General features: G+C 43.9%; 1 protein-coding gene across 5 annotated transcripts in view; it reads left to right on the plus strand.

Annotated features, from left to right (window-relative positions):
• Positions 1-264: 264 nt before the first annotated feature.
• LOC309886769 (uncharacterized protein) overlaps positions 265-17,166 on the plus strand; it is a 36,522-nt gene continuing 19,620 nt past the window's right edge. For 3 of the 5 annotated variants that reach the window (XR_014318983.1, XR_014318984.1, XM_082777965.1), the window contains exons 1-6: positions 265-561; positions 1,289-1,557; positions 5,986-6,218; positions 8,452-8,566; positions 12,549-12,739; positions 12,888-12,966. Coding sequence is in view for 3 of the 5 variants with exons in the window: in XM_082777965.1 (XP_082634091.1) it covers positions 12,655-12,739; positions 12,888-12,966 (164 nt within the window). In the remaining 2 variants the exon portion in view is untranslated. Of the gene's footprint in view, positions 562-1,288; positions 1,558-5,985; positions 6,219-8,451; positions 8,567-11,850; positions 12,112-12,548; positions 12,740-12,887; positions 12,967-17,166 lie in introns of all 5 variants that reach the window. The other 2 variants (XM_082777964.1, XM_082777966.1) reach the window with 2 other exon arrangements.

Raw genomic sequence — 17,166 nt, forward strand, 5'->3', positions numbered from 1 at the left:
CTGTGTAAGAAGGTGCAGTCCTGTTGCTAGAGCTACATTCTCTTATAACTTTTGCTTATAATTAGTCTCAAAATAGTTGAATATGAGGAGAACTCACAGTTGCTCAAGCTGTCTTTGGAGGAAAGGTAGTTTAAAACAGACCAAGCATTACTAAACGATTGGAGGAGTTATATGAGTAAAGAGTATTAAGAGTAAAGTAAACATTGTTTAATTTTCCATTGTCTATTACATTTCCTTTTGTTAATGTTCTCTTTTAGGCTGCATTCTGCAAAAGCGGTGGGGCCATCTTTTGAGCGGGGCTTTATTGATGGAAAGCCAGCCAAGAATGAGTCTAATCAAATTAGTCAAAGGAGAAGATGTTTAAAAAGGACAGTAGACAGAGTCATCGTGATCACAGCCATGCGCTTCAAAATAGTCATAAAACAGCCAAGAGTCATGGGATTTAAAATATACCTCTGCTGTTTCTGGCAACCCTTGCAATTAAATTAATTTGCCTCCTACAGACCCACCTGTCTGACCGAGCAGGAATGCCGGCTGGATCAACACATAGCTAGGGCACAGGTAGGAAAATGGAAGTTTTGTAATTACTTGGCTGAAATGATTATAACTCTGCCCATTAACCTATATGAATAACAAACAGGCTGACATGATTAATGCGCTAGGAGTCAAATTGTGTTCAGCATCTGACATGGGAGTGAAAATAAATAAATAAATCAATAATGGAAAAGCATTCCACAGAGCAGCGTAAGCAGCCACAGTGAACCTTGGATAGAGAGGGTTGAGAGTTATAAATTCCAATTTCTTGCGTTCCTCAGGACCTTGTATAGGGACAGAAGTATTTTATCAAAAGCATAATTGGAAGAGGGAACATATCTGGAGAAAGCTTTGGAGAGAATTAAAATTTGAAATGTACAGGCTTTGACTCCATTGTTCTCCCGCAAAAGAAAGAATTCATTTGCTTTGAAGACAGCCTGCAGTTCGGAGTATGCAGTGATGTTTAGCAGACCATTACAAATCTAAAGCCTGTATGACTGTATATGAACATACACTGTCATAAAGCTAAGGCAGGACTGTTAAACTGCATGCCTTTGATGGATATCGAGGTTCAGCCTGGTGACTGAAGTGGATTTTTGCAAAGCACAGCCATATGTTTAAGTTTAGCATGAAGCATCTTTTAGAGATCCTTAACAAAGCAAGTGTACACTATCAAAGATTTTCTGTGGATTACTTACAGCATTTAAGCATTTTGTTCCTGACAGTAATGAAGTACCCTTTCTTTTGCACAAAGGAAAGCAGCTGAGATGAGATTGAATTCATAGCTACTGAGAACGTAGTAGAGCAGGGAACAGCGCTCTCCCAGGGCGTACTGCACCATTCCTACGTATGTGATACCCTGGTGAAAATGGAGCTGCTTAGAGGAACCTGCCTTGGATCATGTATAAAGCGCTTTTCCCAAGCTGCTTGTGCATGCAGCATCTCCAGAGTTCAGAGCAGAAGTCTGTCATCACCATTCTTAGAGCGCAGATTGCTGTGAGACCATGAGCTAGCAGAGCAGGGGTAAGTGTGTACATCAGTTACAGCTCAGAACTCTTCTGAGTAGTTTTTCAATTATTCTGATTTTTGGATATGTTAACACTTTTCAGGGAAGATATGGATCCACTTGTATAGCCAACGAGCACTTACTGATAGTAGCCCTGATTTTTGTATTTGCCTTTCACAAATCCTTTAGAAACGGGCCACAAACTCCCAGTGAAAACCATATGTTCAAAAACTACTCTAAAGGCTTGCATTTATCTTTGATCCTGAGCTGTCTTCATCTCAGTCAGTCTCCTGGTGAAGCTATGAGAGCAGCTCATGGGGCATCTATTTGTATATCTCACTTAAACCTTCTATCAGAATTTTGAAGTTAGCAATCTCAGCATAAGAGAGCTCCTTTGCCCAACTGTATGTTAATTTGTGTGGCTATGCTGCTGTCACCGACTCTTAGATCCCCTGTTGTTTTGGATACAACTGTTCTTCATAGTTCTGATTGGATTTACGTGGGAGTATCTCTGAGAATACATCCGCTGCATCTGGCTCAACTGCATTCCCAGTCTTCCATATGCTTGTATAAAACTAGATGCTTAGGTCCTGTGTTTTGTAATACTTCCATCATTTAGAAGATAACAGTTTTTTTCCCACAAAGTACTGCTTGTTCCCCTGTACACGCACGCGCGCGCATGCACAATCTGTATTTGCTCATGCAGAAAGAATTTTGAACAAGAAGCATATAAAAACATCGATTGACCAACTCTTTCCTTGCTGCTTCCCTACAGCCGGTATTGCTATGCTTTTCTTGGTTGATTCTCAGTTGGCTGGAACAGGTTACTAGCCTGACACTCCACAAGAACCTCGCTTCGCTTTTCTCTTAGTCCTTACACACTTCTCTTGCATTTGGGGTGAAAAGCAGAGGCATGGTTTCATGTGATCCTGTGCTCATCCCTAAACAGAAAGGCAGGACTTATGGCCAAGATATTCATCGTAAGGGAGCAGACATATTTTGTGGTCTTGAGATATTTTTATTTTGGAGGAGGGGAATGTGAATGGCACTTCAGTATAGTTTTCTCTTTATTTTTTTCTTCACGTAGACTGACATTTTCCAGACCATTTCTAAGAAAAGCCAATGTCAATTACAGATTACTGTTAAGCATGAAGTAACATCAAATAAATACGGGCAGTATTCATTTACACTAAAAAAAATACAGTCCTAAATTATTTGATAGACTGCAGTGCAGTATAGCTTTCAAACTATCTTGAACCCAAGATATCTGTGAGTATGTCCCTGACACTCAAATCTCTAGAAAAACAGAAAACTAGTGGTAAAATGGATCATCTGAATTCTTTGCAGACAGGGGAGACGTCTCCCAGGTAAGTACACCTCCGAGTCAAAGAATGAACAGAAGTGTTGGGAGAGGAGCAAGGATACTATGCTGTGTTTACAGGCAAGTGAAGATGACTCAATTCCAGGATAATTTTTATGTAGGTAAATGAAGAAGGCATTTTGACATGCATAGAAGAAGAAACAATGCCTCAGGGTCTGCTACTACATTGCTGAAGGGTAACAGTCCACTGGCTTCAGAAGAGCAAGGTAAATTACAGTCCCAGTCCACTTAAGCATTTAAATATTCGGCCTTTCCAGAAATGTGTTTAAATTATCCCTTAACAGCTTACCCATTTTGTGAACTTTACTTCTGGTAGTTGCTTCTCTGACTCAGCACAGTGTATTTTATATCCTGTGTATTACTGGGGTGCACAGAACTGTTTTTGGAGACTTTCTGTGCATAAACAGAGCCCTGCACTGTGTAAAATAACTGGAGAGAAAAGACACCAAAGCACAGGATTAATAGACACCAGAGTTTGGAAAACCAAAACATCTCTGTAGTGTTGAACTTCATCTTCCCACAATTTAAACGAGAAAAATAACAAAAATCCTAACAAAACCTTTTATATAACTTCAGTGTTACAGTGATCAGTTTCAAGGTTGACGTGACAGCAATTACAAACAACAGTTATGCAACTGCCTCGTTGATTGAATTGAAATTAATACAGAGAAAGAAAGAGCCAAACAAAAAGAAGTGGCGTTGGGTTGACTTGTTATGTTTTAAAATAAAAAATGCTCAGATCTGCCTCTTTTTCAAAAGCGAGCACAAGCCCAGGATGAAAAATCTTGAAGAAAAGAGAAATAAACTGCTCTTAAAAATTCTATTTGTGTTAGAGGCGGAATTTTGTTTATCTTCTAAGACTTGCAGCTTTTTCTTTTTTTTTTTTTTTCTTTAAAATCTGACAGTGAGGTAATTCAACATTTTAATTTTGTTTGAGTTCCTTCTATTTTAAAATTCCTTTAAAAAGCTGCAACACGTTGCAACACTGGGTACTGCGATTGCAGTGTCACTGATTCCCACTGAGGTGAAGGCCCACGTATACTTGTTGGCATACACGTTGTTTCCTCCACTTGCCATCTGGCAGGCGCTCAGATGTTTTTGAGTGGAACTGAAGGCAACATGGCTGCAGCACATCCCGCGGTCAGCATCTGGTGTCTCAGAGAGGAATGCTTCCTTAGAGCAAATACCCATTTGGTAGTACGTGAATTCATTTTTCATTAAAAAAAAAAAAAAAAAAAAACACAGGGAAGTTCTTTGTCCAGCTGGCTGTACTGGCAAAGCCCAAGTCCTGCCTCTATTGTTACAGGAGTTGTACCTGACTCATTTTCTGTGATCCATCTGGTAGAGGCAGGATGCAATTACTGTACAGCACCATTAAAGGCTTAGTGCAGACATGAGCTAACCTCCTGGAATTAATTTGCCATTGTGAGGTAGATGTTGAAAACAATGCCAAGGTGGATCTCTTATCAAAGAAAGCCTGTGGTTTTTCTGTTCCTCCTGTATTTTTCCTGCTGATCCAGGGAGCAGCACATTCAAGAAGAGATGGGGAATAAGACATAAACCTGTTTCGTTGCTCATCCTTGCCTTTTCCACCTTGAGTGGTAGGATGCAGAGGAGCCTCCAGCTTGTTGCTACCACTGGGAGAGGAGGAAACAGATTTTGGAGGCTCCCACACAAAATGGGTTTCTTACACATCCCACTGATGTGTACGCTACTGTGAGTCATCCAGTGAATTTACTACCCTGCATGCAACAGGTTCAGTGAGCAAAGTGCCAAAGAAACCCACAGAATATAGCACACTCGGTAGTCCTACGTGCACAGTCAGATGTGATGAGCCTTTGCACAGGATTTCCTACCAGCTTTGCCACAAGTTGACATTGGACAAGTGGCTTCATCCCATGTAATCTTAGTGTTGAGGAAAAAAAATGATCTCAAAGCTACCTATCTTAGCTGTTGAGTTTCTAAATGCCACTTGTTTACACTTGTCTTTTTGCACATTTACCTTCGGTGTGCTGCTAGGTGTCGTGAATAGTGTGCTTTATGCTGCCATCTCACTGCCCGTGCTTGCCTTCCCTGCTTTCTTCCCTTGGTCTGTTGCTGTGGTTTGTAAGGGAGCGAGGAAAGAGTGAAAGCTCGCATGGCCTTTGACATCTTTCCAGGCCAGTAATAAAGCACTGGGAGGTTAAGTTTTATGTTTTGCTTAGCCTTCCCCTCTGGAGACATGAAAAGAATTATAGGAGTTTGATCTATTGTGTGGCTAGGCAACTGTGATGGGTGCTTTATTAAAGTCTATAGCAATCAAGCTAACACAAACCAGAACCTTTCTGTGCAGCTTTATGTAACCCTTTAAAAAGTGATGGATGTTTTGCGGCAGGAGTGGAGGGAAATCAGTAGGTTAGGTCAAACTGCACGACGTGATAACCAGAACAATTAATAGTACTTACTGTGAAATAGCAAGCTCTTGGCTCCGCAGATATTATACAGTTTATAAACCAGGACAGATAGCCTTTAACGTAAGGCTCTGATCAAAAGAGTGGCTATAGAGCCCTCAGTACAATAAAGCTGTTCCATGGAGATCGTTCTTTTCCGTGTCTGTGATGTTTTAAGTAGTTTTTTTGCTACTGGTTTTGCCCCTCTTTGTCTCCGCGCTATAGGAGCAGCGCAGTTTGGGGGAGGGTACCGGATTCCTTTCTTTCAAGAACTGGCAGCTGAACCAGTGGCAATGGGGCCTTTTCCCCATCGGTTGCCATTTGTACAAATTCACTGAATCAGCCGCAGAGCTGTAAACGGGCATGATCTGTTTTTGTCTTTGTTCCTAGCGATGATGCCAGAAACCCTCCAGCCTGAATTCCCGTCGCAAAGTGGGTCTGCGGTACCCGTGTTCTGAAAAAGCTTTTCTTTTGTTTGCTGTCCAACACAGAGACTCTAAGCTGGATGTTGGGAGACACAAAGGACCTAACAGCACAGAATGCAACTTGCTTGACATGCCAGGGTACATTTTCTTCTCCCTCAGCACCTTGGCTATTTTGATACCTTCATTAACTTGAGACATTCCGTTTTGTAGGTATTGGCTAGTAGACCAAGCAGCTACTTGTCTGCTGCTCTTCCTTCCTAAAGCCAGAGAAGGAGGAATACAACCTCAGCAGGAAGAATCAGAAGAGGGAAGAATCAACCACAGCAGGAAGATTTAAATGGCAGAAGGCAATTTGTGCTGTACAAGTATCGCTCTCAGCAGCATACAAAAAACACAGCCTCCAGGATCTCTTTGCCATCTCAGTCTATGCAGGGACTACAGCCGTAAGTCTGCACTCTGCCTTCTCATGCAGTAACTTAGTGTTTTATGCAGAGCTACGTGCTGTTATGGCTTTCTCTTACACAGGATGCAGCCACATCATTTCAGGGTTTCTTGAGCTGTGAGATTGGCGCCTAAGTGTTATAGTGCACTTCAAGACTGAGGTCCTCATGCCTGTAACATTAGTTGTACAACTGCATAAAATTCAGTACTGCGATTTTTTTTTTAATCGGAGTGTCAAGTACATCCTCTTTTCTCATTAAAGCTAACTCAATTCTTAAACTCCTGAAGAAGAGGCTGGGGTTAAGAAAAAGTGGAGTAATGGTTTTCTAAAAGCGCCCTTTTTTTTCCTGACTTGGAAGAAAAGGTATTTTCATACGCTAACATTTTTCACAAAGAAGACGCAGCTCCCTGCAGGACTCTGGCTTAGCCCTTTGGCAAGCTTGGGAAACCAGTATTCCCTTACTTGCATTCAAGTCATGTTTGGTAGTTTGGCTTTAGGTCAGAGGGGGTTTGTAATAGCTTTGAAAACTAGAAAACAATCCCTTGTTTCTCCTTACAAAAACTGAAAGGAACTGTGCTGGAAGATGGGAACCCACCGTAAAAGTGCATCAAAAAGGCCAGGAATTTGCAGCCCTCTTTCAGCTAAGCCGTGTGTAGTTCCACTGCCATAACCATGGAGCAAAGTGCTTGCCCTTGGTGTTCTATTTATAGAAAACAACTATAATATCATTAGACCAGGAGAGAGGCTGGACTTATTAAATCGCATTACCATATTGGCAGAGTTTAGATTCCTGTCCTGGAAGAGTGTCCTTAGCAAAACAATCTGCCTAATTACCCCTTGGTCCAGCGGCCTTGAGTGAGAAAAAACAGATTTCACAAAGTAAAACTGATTCAGCTGTTACCTTTCCAGTCCACTGTCCTTAAACAAAGCAGTTGCATCTCTCCATAACCTTGTAGTGAATGAACTTCAACTCTCTCAGCCAAGTCTGAATTTAGCTTGTGTTTTTTTTTATCTCCAGAGGTGTTTCATTAGCTCAATTACAAGTGACATGTTCCACTATGCGCTGCTGACTGAAAAAACTCAGCCAACGTAAATCCCTCTCCAAATAGAATCCAATTAACCTCTTACTCCCCCTTCCTTTAATCCCCCATGCCCCATGACTTGTTCACAGCCACTCCTTTTAAAGAAGACCAAAATAAACTACTTGAGGTAACTATGCACTTAACAACTGAGGTGTTTGTACTTGCTTTTTTGGTTCACTTGGGCTTGGGTGTATGCTGTTATTGTTCAAAAACCAAGAGCCTGTGTTTTTTTAGATGGCATCCAGTGACAGTTCTTTGTTGCACAAGTCACAGTTTGGGCAAGAGTCTGTCCCTAGGTTTGCTATGTGGGTATTTTCTGTGCCTCACTGTCCCCATCTGCAAAGGACTTGCAGTGATCCCCAGTAACATTTAGAGAGGCTGTCGAACCCTTTGGATGCAGACCACTGTGTAACTGCAGAGACCACACAGGGACATACATGGTGTTATGAACGTGCTTGCTAACGATTCATTTTGTTTATATGCACTTCAGATCTTCGTTAAGCATTGCATGTGGTTAAGGTGCCTGGGTGTTGCACTGGCTTCCTGCTTGGGGCTGAGTTTTGCCCTAGATCCATTAATGTTTTGGCAGCAGTGCTTCCTCGCTGGTGTTGTCAAGACAGTTAGATGCTGAAGTCATCAGTAAGGCATATAACCCTAAATGGATAGGTTGGATCAGTGACCTACTTTAACATACAAGTCTTGCACAAGCCTGACCTTCTCCCCACGATCCGCCCTGAGACCTCAGCAGCAAAACCCATCCCGAAGTGTCCTGCGTGTTGTTCTGGTCATGTGCTGAAGGCTCGCTAGCAAGGCAGCAAGTCCATCAGCTGGGGCCAGGAGCTGTGATTTGGAAACCTGGAGTGCTTGATTAGGCTACAAATCCACACAAACATCTCTTTTTCCTGGCTTTTTCTTCCATTGTACCCACAGTCTGTGTCCCAAAGAACTTGTGTTCCCTGTGGGTTAGTGGTAGGATTATTACTGGCATTTTGTCTGCTTGCATGCTCCAATGAGATCTCAGTCTGGGCTGAGATTTAGGCTGCAGCAGTTGCTGGGTTTTGTTTAGTTCTGTTAGCAGAAGGTGATTTTAAAAATAATGTTTAAATAATATATATATATTAATAATGTTTAAATTTGTTTTCATCTTCTAAGCATTTTCCTCCAAATGGGACTACAACAAATAAGCAGTAACACTCAGAGAGTGGTATAAATCTGCTAATGAGGACAAACCAGCCCTGTGGAGAGATGAGAGCAGGTTCCACCAGAGGTAAGCAGAGGCCTGGCACCCCATAAACTGAGAAATACAGTCAAAGACATACAGATAGAGTCGGTCTCTCCTGATAATGATGCTTTGTGCATTTTGTGGGTCTTAGAGTAGCACGATCAAACTCTCTGTATTCCAAGCAAAGCTTGGAAGTGTTGCCACAAACCGCAATGTAAAGTTTCTTGTCTTTGTGGGGTTCCACTTTTTATTCCTTTAAGTTTGAATTGCCTGACAAACTTGTTTCCTAAGAGTCTGGTGTGCGGACTGACATCGTGGGTGCCATATTACTGCCCAAACTGAGTTAGTCTGGGATAGACTAGAAAAGCAGACATCAGCCTTGAGAAGGCTGAGAGGTTCTGGATGGTTGTCAGAATGAGTGTCAGCGTGGTGCTTGGTGGGGTAACACAGGCAAGGCGTCCAGACTGGTGCGTGCCTGTATTTATTTATGTGCCTTCATTTGTGCTGCCTGTTGAGTGATAAAACAGGCTGAATGCTCTGTAACGTGGGAAGGCAGAGATGAGGCTATACTTAAATGCAAAGTCAATACTGAGAGAACTAGTCTGGTCAGGTTTTCCACAGACAATTATCTATTTATTCTCTTCATGTAACATCTCCAAATCCTTTTTTGGCTTTTCTGCTTTTAATTCCCTTCTCTTCCCCTAAGCTGAACATCTATCCTTCCTATCTCCTGCTGTCTAAAGCCCATTCATGCCAGTGGTCCAGCAGCCTTCAGACAAAGCACATGCCTCCTGGTTTCCCTTGTCATCAAAACCAGCAGGCTTCTCCTCCCGTCCCTGCACCCCAGGCAGCCCAGGACTGTTGGCTGCTCTGCTCTGGGCCCAGCTCATGAGCCTGGGGTTTATGGGGCAATGGGCCCGATCCCAGCCCTGAGCTAAGCCTGCCTAGAGGTGCTTTCCCCATCTCCTGCGTCAGGCTGGGACGCTCACAGGTGTCTGTCCAGTTCAAAGCAGGGGTGAACCACATCCCCCAGTGCTTTGGGCTGTTTGAAATCCACACAGCATTTCTGTGGCTTAAGCCCATTTCTTCATTTAACATTCTCATTCCTGGAGATGTTTTGTTTCTGCCTATCCCCTTAAGAGGTCAAGTGCTTCCACAGGGAGGTTAGCCTGTAGTTTTCCATGCACCCTGACTACTCCATGCACGAGTGAATTTGTTCTGTGATAATACAGCCGAGCAGGCAAAACCACAAGTAAATCAGACTTTTTTTTTCCACTTTTAATAACAGTTTACTATTCTGTAAGTGCATGTAAAGCACATGCCCTATTCCCTCAGCCAAGGAGCTTGACAGCTTGTCAGCAAGAACTACCATAGGTCTAGAGTGACTGATTTATACAAGTAAAAGCACACGTGCCAAGACCTGGCAGCAGCTTGCTCCTTCTTTTTTTTTTTTCTTTTTTTTTCTGTAACAACTTGGCAACTCTCTCTCTTCTCCTTCATCCAAACTTTTGCCTTTTATAGTCTTTGAATAACGCTTTTTTTTTTTTTTTTTAAATGTATGTAGCAGTTTCCCCTCCCTCCTCTTTCAGCCATTTGCACTCCTTATCTGAATTGGCCATGGGACAGAGGATCTTGGCCTCACAACAAGCAGTTCTTGACTGAGTACACACAATCACAAACACGACTGCACATGGACTCATGTTTTTGGGCATGGTAGTGGGTGCATCTCCAGGGCTTCACGACACATTTACCTGTGCTCTGATATTCCCATGCTCCTGTATTGTACATGCTCATGTTAAAACTCTCCTTCACAGAAGCATATGCACATGTATGAACTCACATCAGTGCAGTCAAGTATTTATTAACATGGATTCTCATGTTCTCAGAATTACACAAATTTGTCTGCATTATCCAAGTGGGAATTCTTACACGTTTGCACACACGAGCCATCCTGCCTTACCGTATGGCCTGCAACATGGGTTCAAACTTGTTTATGTATGAGGGTTCATTGACTTGCCCTATCTCTCTCAAGTCTACATTCAGGTATGGGCTCATACGCAGCTGTGCAGCCACACGGTTTCTCAGACACATGCATTCTCAGGCACAGACAGTCTCTCACACATAAGCTTATAGATTTATGATTTGTTGTGAGAGTGGAAAACAGCTGCTGCAGGCTAATCAAATACAGCAGAAGATTTAATGCAAAATATTGAAAAACACTGTCTGGTAGGAGGGTGAAATTCTTAAAAACATGCTTGTCTCGTGGCTCTAGGCCAGTGCAAGAAGATTTGCACCTGGCCATGATAAACGTCAGCAGCGGGTCTGGAGGAGGCTTAGAGGGCTGCCAGGCACATGGGGTAAAATTCACGTTGGGTCTGGCCCTATGAATAAGCTACATAAGTTTGAGGCCATGGTTTTTCCAGGGTGTGCAACAGAGCTGCTCAGCATGGACCGGTAGGAGTAAGAGTAGTCCAACTTGAGCAGAAGCTTTGCAGCACATTGGCAGAGCAGGCTGAAGTCCTCGCTGTTCGCTCACTTCTCCCTACCTCCGTGGACAAATGGAAAGCCTATTTCTTCAGGGCTGTCAATTCGGCACCTTTCACCAGCTCTGCAAAGGCTGCAAAGACTTGGAAATAATTAACTGCAAAGGAAAGAATTTCATCTCAGGTTTCTGCTGACTGACAACACAGGCAATTTATGATGCCACAAGAAGCTGGGGCTGAGATTATTTCTATGTAACTCCCTATGCTGCTGCTTGGCAGCTTAGTGACTGTGTTGGAAGTGACTGAACTGGATTAATGCCTTGTGGATTTGCACTGTAAACTTCCATGAGTTTGGAGTTCTGGGGCTCGCCCTAGCTGAGTACAGACTAGGCTGTGGCACTGGCTATGTTCTCTCCTGCTTTCCCTGTTGCCTGTAGGTGGGACTTTCTGAGCACAGGTCTTCCCCTTCTCACCCAGCAGGGATGATCTCACTCATTCGTTTCCAAAGGTGAGAGCGCAGAGGGTCTGACTGAAGTTTATCTGGCACTTGGAAAAACAGATACACAGGGCTGGGCTGCAAAAATAGCACGGGGCCAGTCTTCAAAGTGTCCTTCCCACAGAACCTTGGCAGCTGAGGCTGGTCTGTGCTGCTGCTCGCCTCCTGCTCCTTTGGGTGCTAGGCAGAGAAAATAGGAGATCTGAGAAGGGCACTCAGTTATCGTGGCTAAAGGACAGGTGTATTTTGTTCCTGTCTGTGCTTGGTCTACAAAAGGAGACAAGAGGCTCCTGCCCCAGTAGTGGTGTTGGTGTCGAACCCAGTGTTTAATCTCTGTGTTTCACCTGCAGACCTGTGTTATTCATTCTGATTGAAGAATTCACAGACCCAACCAAGCAAACCCATTCTCCTGTGAACCCTACTGTGAGTTGAGAGTGAATAATTTCTGAAGAGTAGGGTTACGGGGCCGTTGGATCTGGCCCACTGATTCTGTACGTGCCTGTCTGCACGATCTTCAGCCAGCAGCTTCCTCCTAGTTATTCCTGAATCTGCCTGATCCAAATATGCTGTGACGATCTGCCTGTCTTTGCTGTGCATGTTAGGGTCATCAGGTGAGCAGTGCAGTTCAATCTGTAGCTGTTCTTTGCAGTGAGCCACCAACACGCCTACGTACTAGAGAACCAACAGCTCTGATTCATGGCTGATGGGTGCCGTTCTGCCAAGGAACCCATCTTCCCCCTCTCCATGGGCAGGCAGCCCTGGGTGGTATAAAGTGCACATTGAAACACGCTCTCCAGGGATCCGAGAAGCATCTGTTCCTTCCAGATGTTCAGTTGTCTTATTGTTTGTTAGATTTGAGGCTAGGAACCCCCTTCAGTTATGTGAGGCACTCACTGTTCTCAGATGTCTGGGAGAGCGTGGGGTGGGGGAGAGCTGGCTTTGCGTGACGTCAGCAAGGAACAGAGGCAGAGGTTTCGTGCTTTTTGGAAAACACTTGAAAGGCCTTTGAGATCTGGCTAATCTCCATTGTTCTTGTGTTTTCCGGCAGCAGAATGAGAGAGGAAGAATGGAAAGAGGCAAGAGAACAGAGCTGAGAATTGGAACTGGAAGCTTCTCCTGTGCTCAGGCAAGCTTGGCAGAACACATCGTGGCAAATGGAACTGGATGCAGCAGAACCCAGGCTTAAGCCTGTCTCAGATCGTAGACCCAGCACAGCCTCCTTAGATCTGCAGGATCTTTGTGAGTAGAGGAGTGTTTCAGCTAGCCTCACTGAAGCAGACCCAAGTGCAGCTGCTGAATTCAGCTGTGGGATGGGGCAGAGGGTAGCACTGCACAAATGTGAGGACTTTCTGCTCACAGCCATTTTATGTCTTTGATTTTTCTACAGGTTTGTTTTCTTCTGTTGTAGATCATAAAAACACTGTTAGAACTACACATGCTTTGCAAACTTTGATCCAGTACCACAGGTAAGCTGGGGGACAAAGCTGCAAAATGACTTCACAAAGTTGCCAGTAAATGCTCAGCAGAGCTGGGTATTGTACCTGCAATGCACGGAATTCCACATTAAACCTTTAAACAACCCCCCCTCCCATCACGTTGCATTTCAGAACAGTATGGGCCAGTTGTAGAGTCTGTCCACATCATTAGATCCTAGCTGATTGGTGGGCAGGTTGAGATACATGGTCAGATCGTTTTGGAATGGAAACATTTCAAAGTGCAATGATATCTAAAACACATGGCTTGAGGAACAGAGATACCGTGGCTCTTTATTTTTCTGTGTGGGCTCAACCAGGTATAGATTAGAGCAATTCTGGAGTAGAAACCTGACACTGGCCAGAGCAGTGCCATGTCCCTTCCTGCTTGTACAGCCCACAGACTTTCCCACTCAATACTTCTTCTCCTTCCTGTGCACCAGCAGAAAAGCTTGGTTAAAAAAGAGTCATTTTCAGCTCAAGGTTTTAAATGTTTTGTTCCTGATGGTGAGTCAATGATTTTTCCAGTCCCACCCCCACAATAAACAAGTGCAGGCTGAGTGTGGTCCAGAGGAAAATGTGAGTTACACATGTCCTGGCCACATGCTCCTCCGGTACCAATGATAACCATATGGTGGCTCTCAGACCCTAGCTCTCCAACGAGAAGAAGTGTTAGCAAGCATTAGTGCAACCTCCTGCAGAGCAGATATGTAACCTAGCCTCGCCTGTAGCTGCTTGCATGTGCCCAGTAAACACCTTCACAACCTAGTACAGTTGTAGTGCCACATTTTGTGGTTCAGCTATGGCTAAACTGGGGAAGGTTGGGCTGATGAGCTTGCTTGAGAAAATTCCTAAGAATAGCACCATGGCAGGTGTATTGCCTGCCCTTTGTGCTGAGCCCAGACCACAGAGTAAGCAGGCCTTTGCTTAGTAATTTTATGGTGATATAGGCTGTTGTTTATTTATTTATTTTTTTAAAGACCTGTTTCTTCTGTCACCCTCAAAGTAACAGTCAGAAATGTGTATGGTATAGCCATTAATGTAGAAGGATGTTGCTATACTGTTAAAGCATCAGCGGAACTTGGGGGAATTGTCCCTCCCTCCCTCCCTCAGTCTGTCCCACTCTTCTTTTTCCCCATCTCATCAACCAGCTGCTCTTCAGTCACGTCACCTTGTCATGGCACTGGGACCCATTTCAGACAGCCTTTATATGCCTTCATCAAGGTAGACTGTGCTGGGACAACTTAGTCCTTCATCTCCCATGCCCTCTGGAATGCAGGTACCCTAGTATAACAAACTCATCGCTGAACCCACAGCTCCTACTGTACTTCTCTGCCCCAGTGTTTCGCAGTCCATCAATTGCTTGTCAGATTTGGGGACTGTCCTGGAAGCAACCATGTCCCAGAACCACTGCAGGAACCACAGCCCTCAGCAGGCCCCAGCACACATCATACCACCTACTGCCAGACTGGGAACTTGCCCCAGGTTGGCTGCTCTCCATTCCCTCACTCTCTGTTCATGCCTTATATCCATTAACTGTCCAGCCATTGCATGATACTGCTTGCATGAGCTCCTAGACCCCAATAAATTAGCATCATCTTCACCATTTTCTGTAGAGTTAATGGGAAAGCTGAAGCCCAGAGATCCCAAAGGATGTTATTCCCATCAGGTACTTTTAAAGATTTGGTCATGGAAGAACTCAAAGGAAAAAAGGGAATTATATTAGAACCCCTGTCGTTTGAGGCTGGTGCCCTGGTTTTCCTTTCTCTGAGCTCGCCCTGGTCTTTGCTCACATGGTGTGGGATTTCCACATGCGTGGCTCCCCATTTCTTGGAAACATTCACTTTATGTAAGCTCTCTATATCTCGCTTACCTGTATCTTTGTTTCTTTATTTTGAGCTACTAGCGGGGTAAACAGGAAGAGGTTCATTTTTTATTTTGTAGTGTAAAACCTCAGCTAGGTAACCTTTATTAAAGCTAAGATAAATACACAGCAAACATAAGCTTTACTCAGGCACCAGTTCACAGGAACTTGGCAGAGGCCTGCCTGCGTTTCAGAATCCTTGTCCTTTTTCTAGATGAAAGCCCTGCAGAAGGATTTGTTTTTCAGACAGAAGGCAAGCCAAGTTGGTGATTTCATCCCAAGGCAGGCTGTGTCAAGCTGGTCCTATTCAAACACGCAGGAAATCAACCTTGGAGCTCATTCAGAAATGAGGATGGAGAGTGGGGGTAGAGACGGGGGCTGTGAGGAGGATGAGAACTTGGATTTTGAAACTGAACTCCAAACAAGCAGGAAAGATACCTGCTGTCAGTGTAGTGCTGAAGGGGCCAGTCCTTCACCCTCTGAAGGATTAACTGGCAAGGTTTCAAGTAACATTTCTTAATTTCTCGCTCTTCCAAGAAGCAATCTCATCTCTGTCCTCATGCAGCCCTGCAAAGGCCGTGCACAGCATCACTCTGATAACAGGTCAAGTGGCTACCACAGGCTAAGGGAAATTTTCTCAGTGCCCTCATTCCAGTGCATTTTTTTCTGTTTAAAGCAATCATTGTCCAATTAAAACAGTTGCTTTTTGACCTAAAGGGTGGATTTCTGAGCAGAGAGAGGGAGACCTTGCTCTGAACAAGGGAGAGGGAGAAGGAGGTAGAAAAGTGATACTTAGGAAGCGGTTCTTTACCAGCTACTGTAATGATCTCCACTTGAACATTAGTAGAGCAGCTACATAGCACCAGTGGCAGAGGGGAGGCAAAGGATGGCAGAATTCAGAACATTTATTCTTGTCTCATACAAAATCTCTGAGACCCTGGGCCAGTCACTTCATCCTTCTCTGTACTCATTTCAAAAATGAGAATATTTCTCTTCCTCTTATGGAGCAGTACGTCTGCCCCCAAGTTTTGCTCCACAGGTACGTGAGCAAGCAAGAGCCTCTCTGAGTACCTCGATGGTATGATCACATTTATCCAGCTCTCCAGGGAAGAGTTTTCCCCCTCTTTCCTCATCCTGGAATGTGGGGGAAAATTCTGTTTAAAAGTTCCCTCTGCCTTTAGTACCCTCCAATACCCTAAATATGGATCGGTACCAATTTAAAAGCACTGGCTCAAAAAGAAAAAAACTGTACCTTTACTTATTTTTTTCTGATGATGTGTATACATCAAGTCTCTCTGTGAAAGCCCTTACTAAAACTGTGACCAAAGCAACATTTCCCACCTTCTCTACCCATGCCATATCTGTTCTGGCAGGGCCCAGTTCTTTACTTTGCTTGTCAATGCACCACAAAGGGCAAAGATCAAAAGAACCTGCAAGAGTTTTGTTGCTTCCTCCTCATTTAGCTGTAGCTCCCAGCAGCAAGAGAAGCACAATGGAGAAAAACTTGGCACAATTTTATCTGATGCTTTTCTGCAGCTGCAAACTTGCTGTTGTTCAGTAAAGATATCACTCCAAGATACCCCACTGCTGTGCAGCCTTTCCAGTACAGCTAATCACATGGGAAATTAGGGAGAGAAACCTGCTTGGGATCTGTGTGTGTATAATTCTTCAGCCCTAAATAAGACCTGCAGGGACTTCCCAGCAAGGCAGATACAGTTTGCTGCTGCTGCTAGAAAAAGCCAAGACTTGCCCCTTTGCACTTACTCTTTCTATATAAGAACTTCAAGGACTGCAGTCCTTCCTTTCTAGCAATTGCTCTCATGGATCCAGATTTTAGTGGTTTGGTTTTTGTAATCAAGCACTTTCTGATGTGAATAATACCAACAAAATGTTTGCAGCTTGGCCTGGAGGATGGGAAAAATGCAGACACCAAAAGCCAAGGCAGTTTTTTAATGTCGATGCTCATTAGGTATTTTTTAACATTAGTGGCTGGTGCTGGAATCTGCCCACGCAGGCTGGAGGCTGAGGAAATATTATTTGCACACATCTGCTCCAAGAGATACTGTCAGACTTGGGGAGCATCTTGTGGTAATTAGGGGAATTCATTCCTTAATTTGGTCCAGCAGAGTTTTTTCCTGATATTTTTTCTGTTTGTGAGTTCCTTTAAAATTTTATTTTCCATGTTGTTTTTTCAGCAAGTGAAAGGCTCCCAAGCAGTGTTCAGATCCTGTGTTCACATAGCACCTTCTTCCCTGTGAATTGCAAAGCACTTGGCAAAGCTGGGCAAGAAGTCTTTCTGAAGGAAGGGAAGAATAGCTTGCAGTCACGGG

The sequence above is a fragment of the Aythya marila genome (genome assembly GCF_965140915.1).
Source record: "Aythya marila genome assembly, chromosome: 23".
In the NCBI taxonomy this organism is placed as follows: domain Eukaryota; kingdom Metazoa; phylum Chordata; class Aves; order Anseriformes; family Anatidae; genus Aythya; species Aythya marila.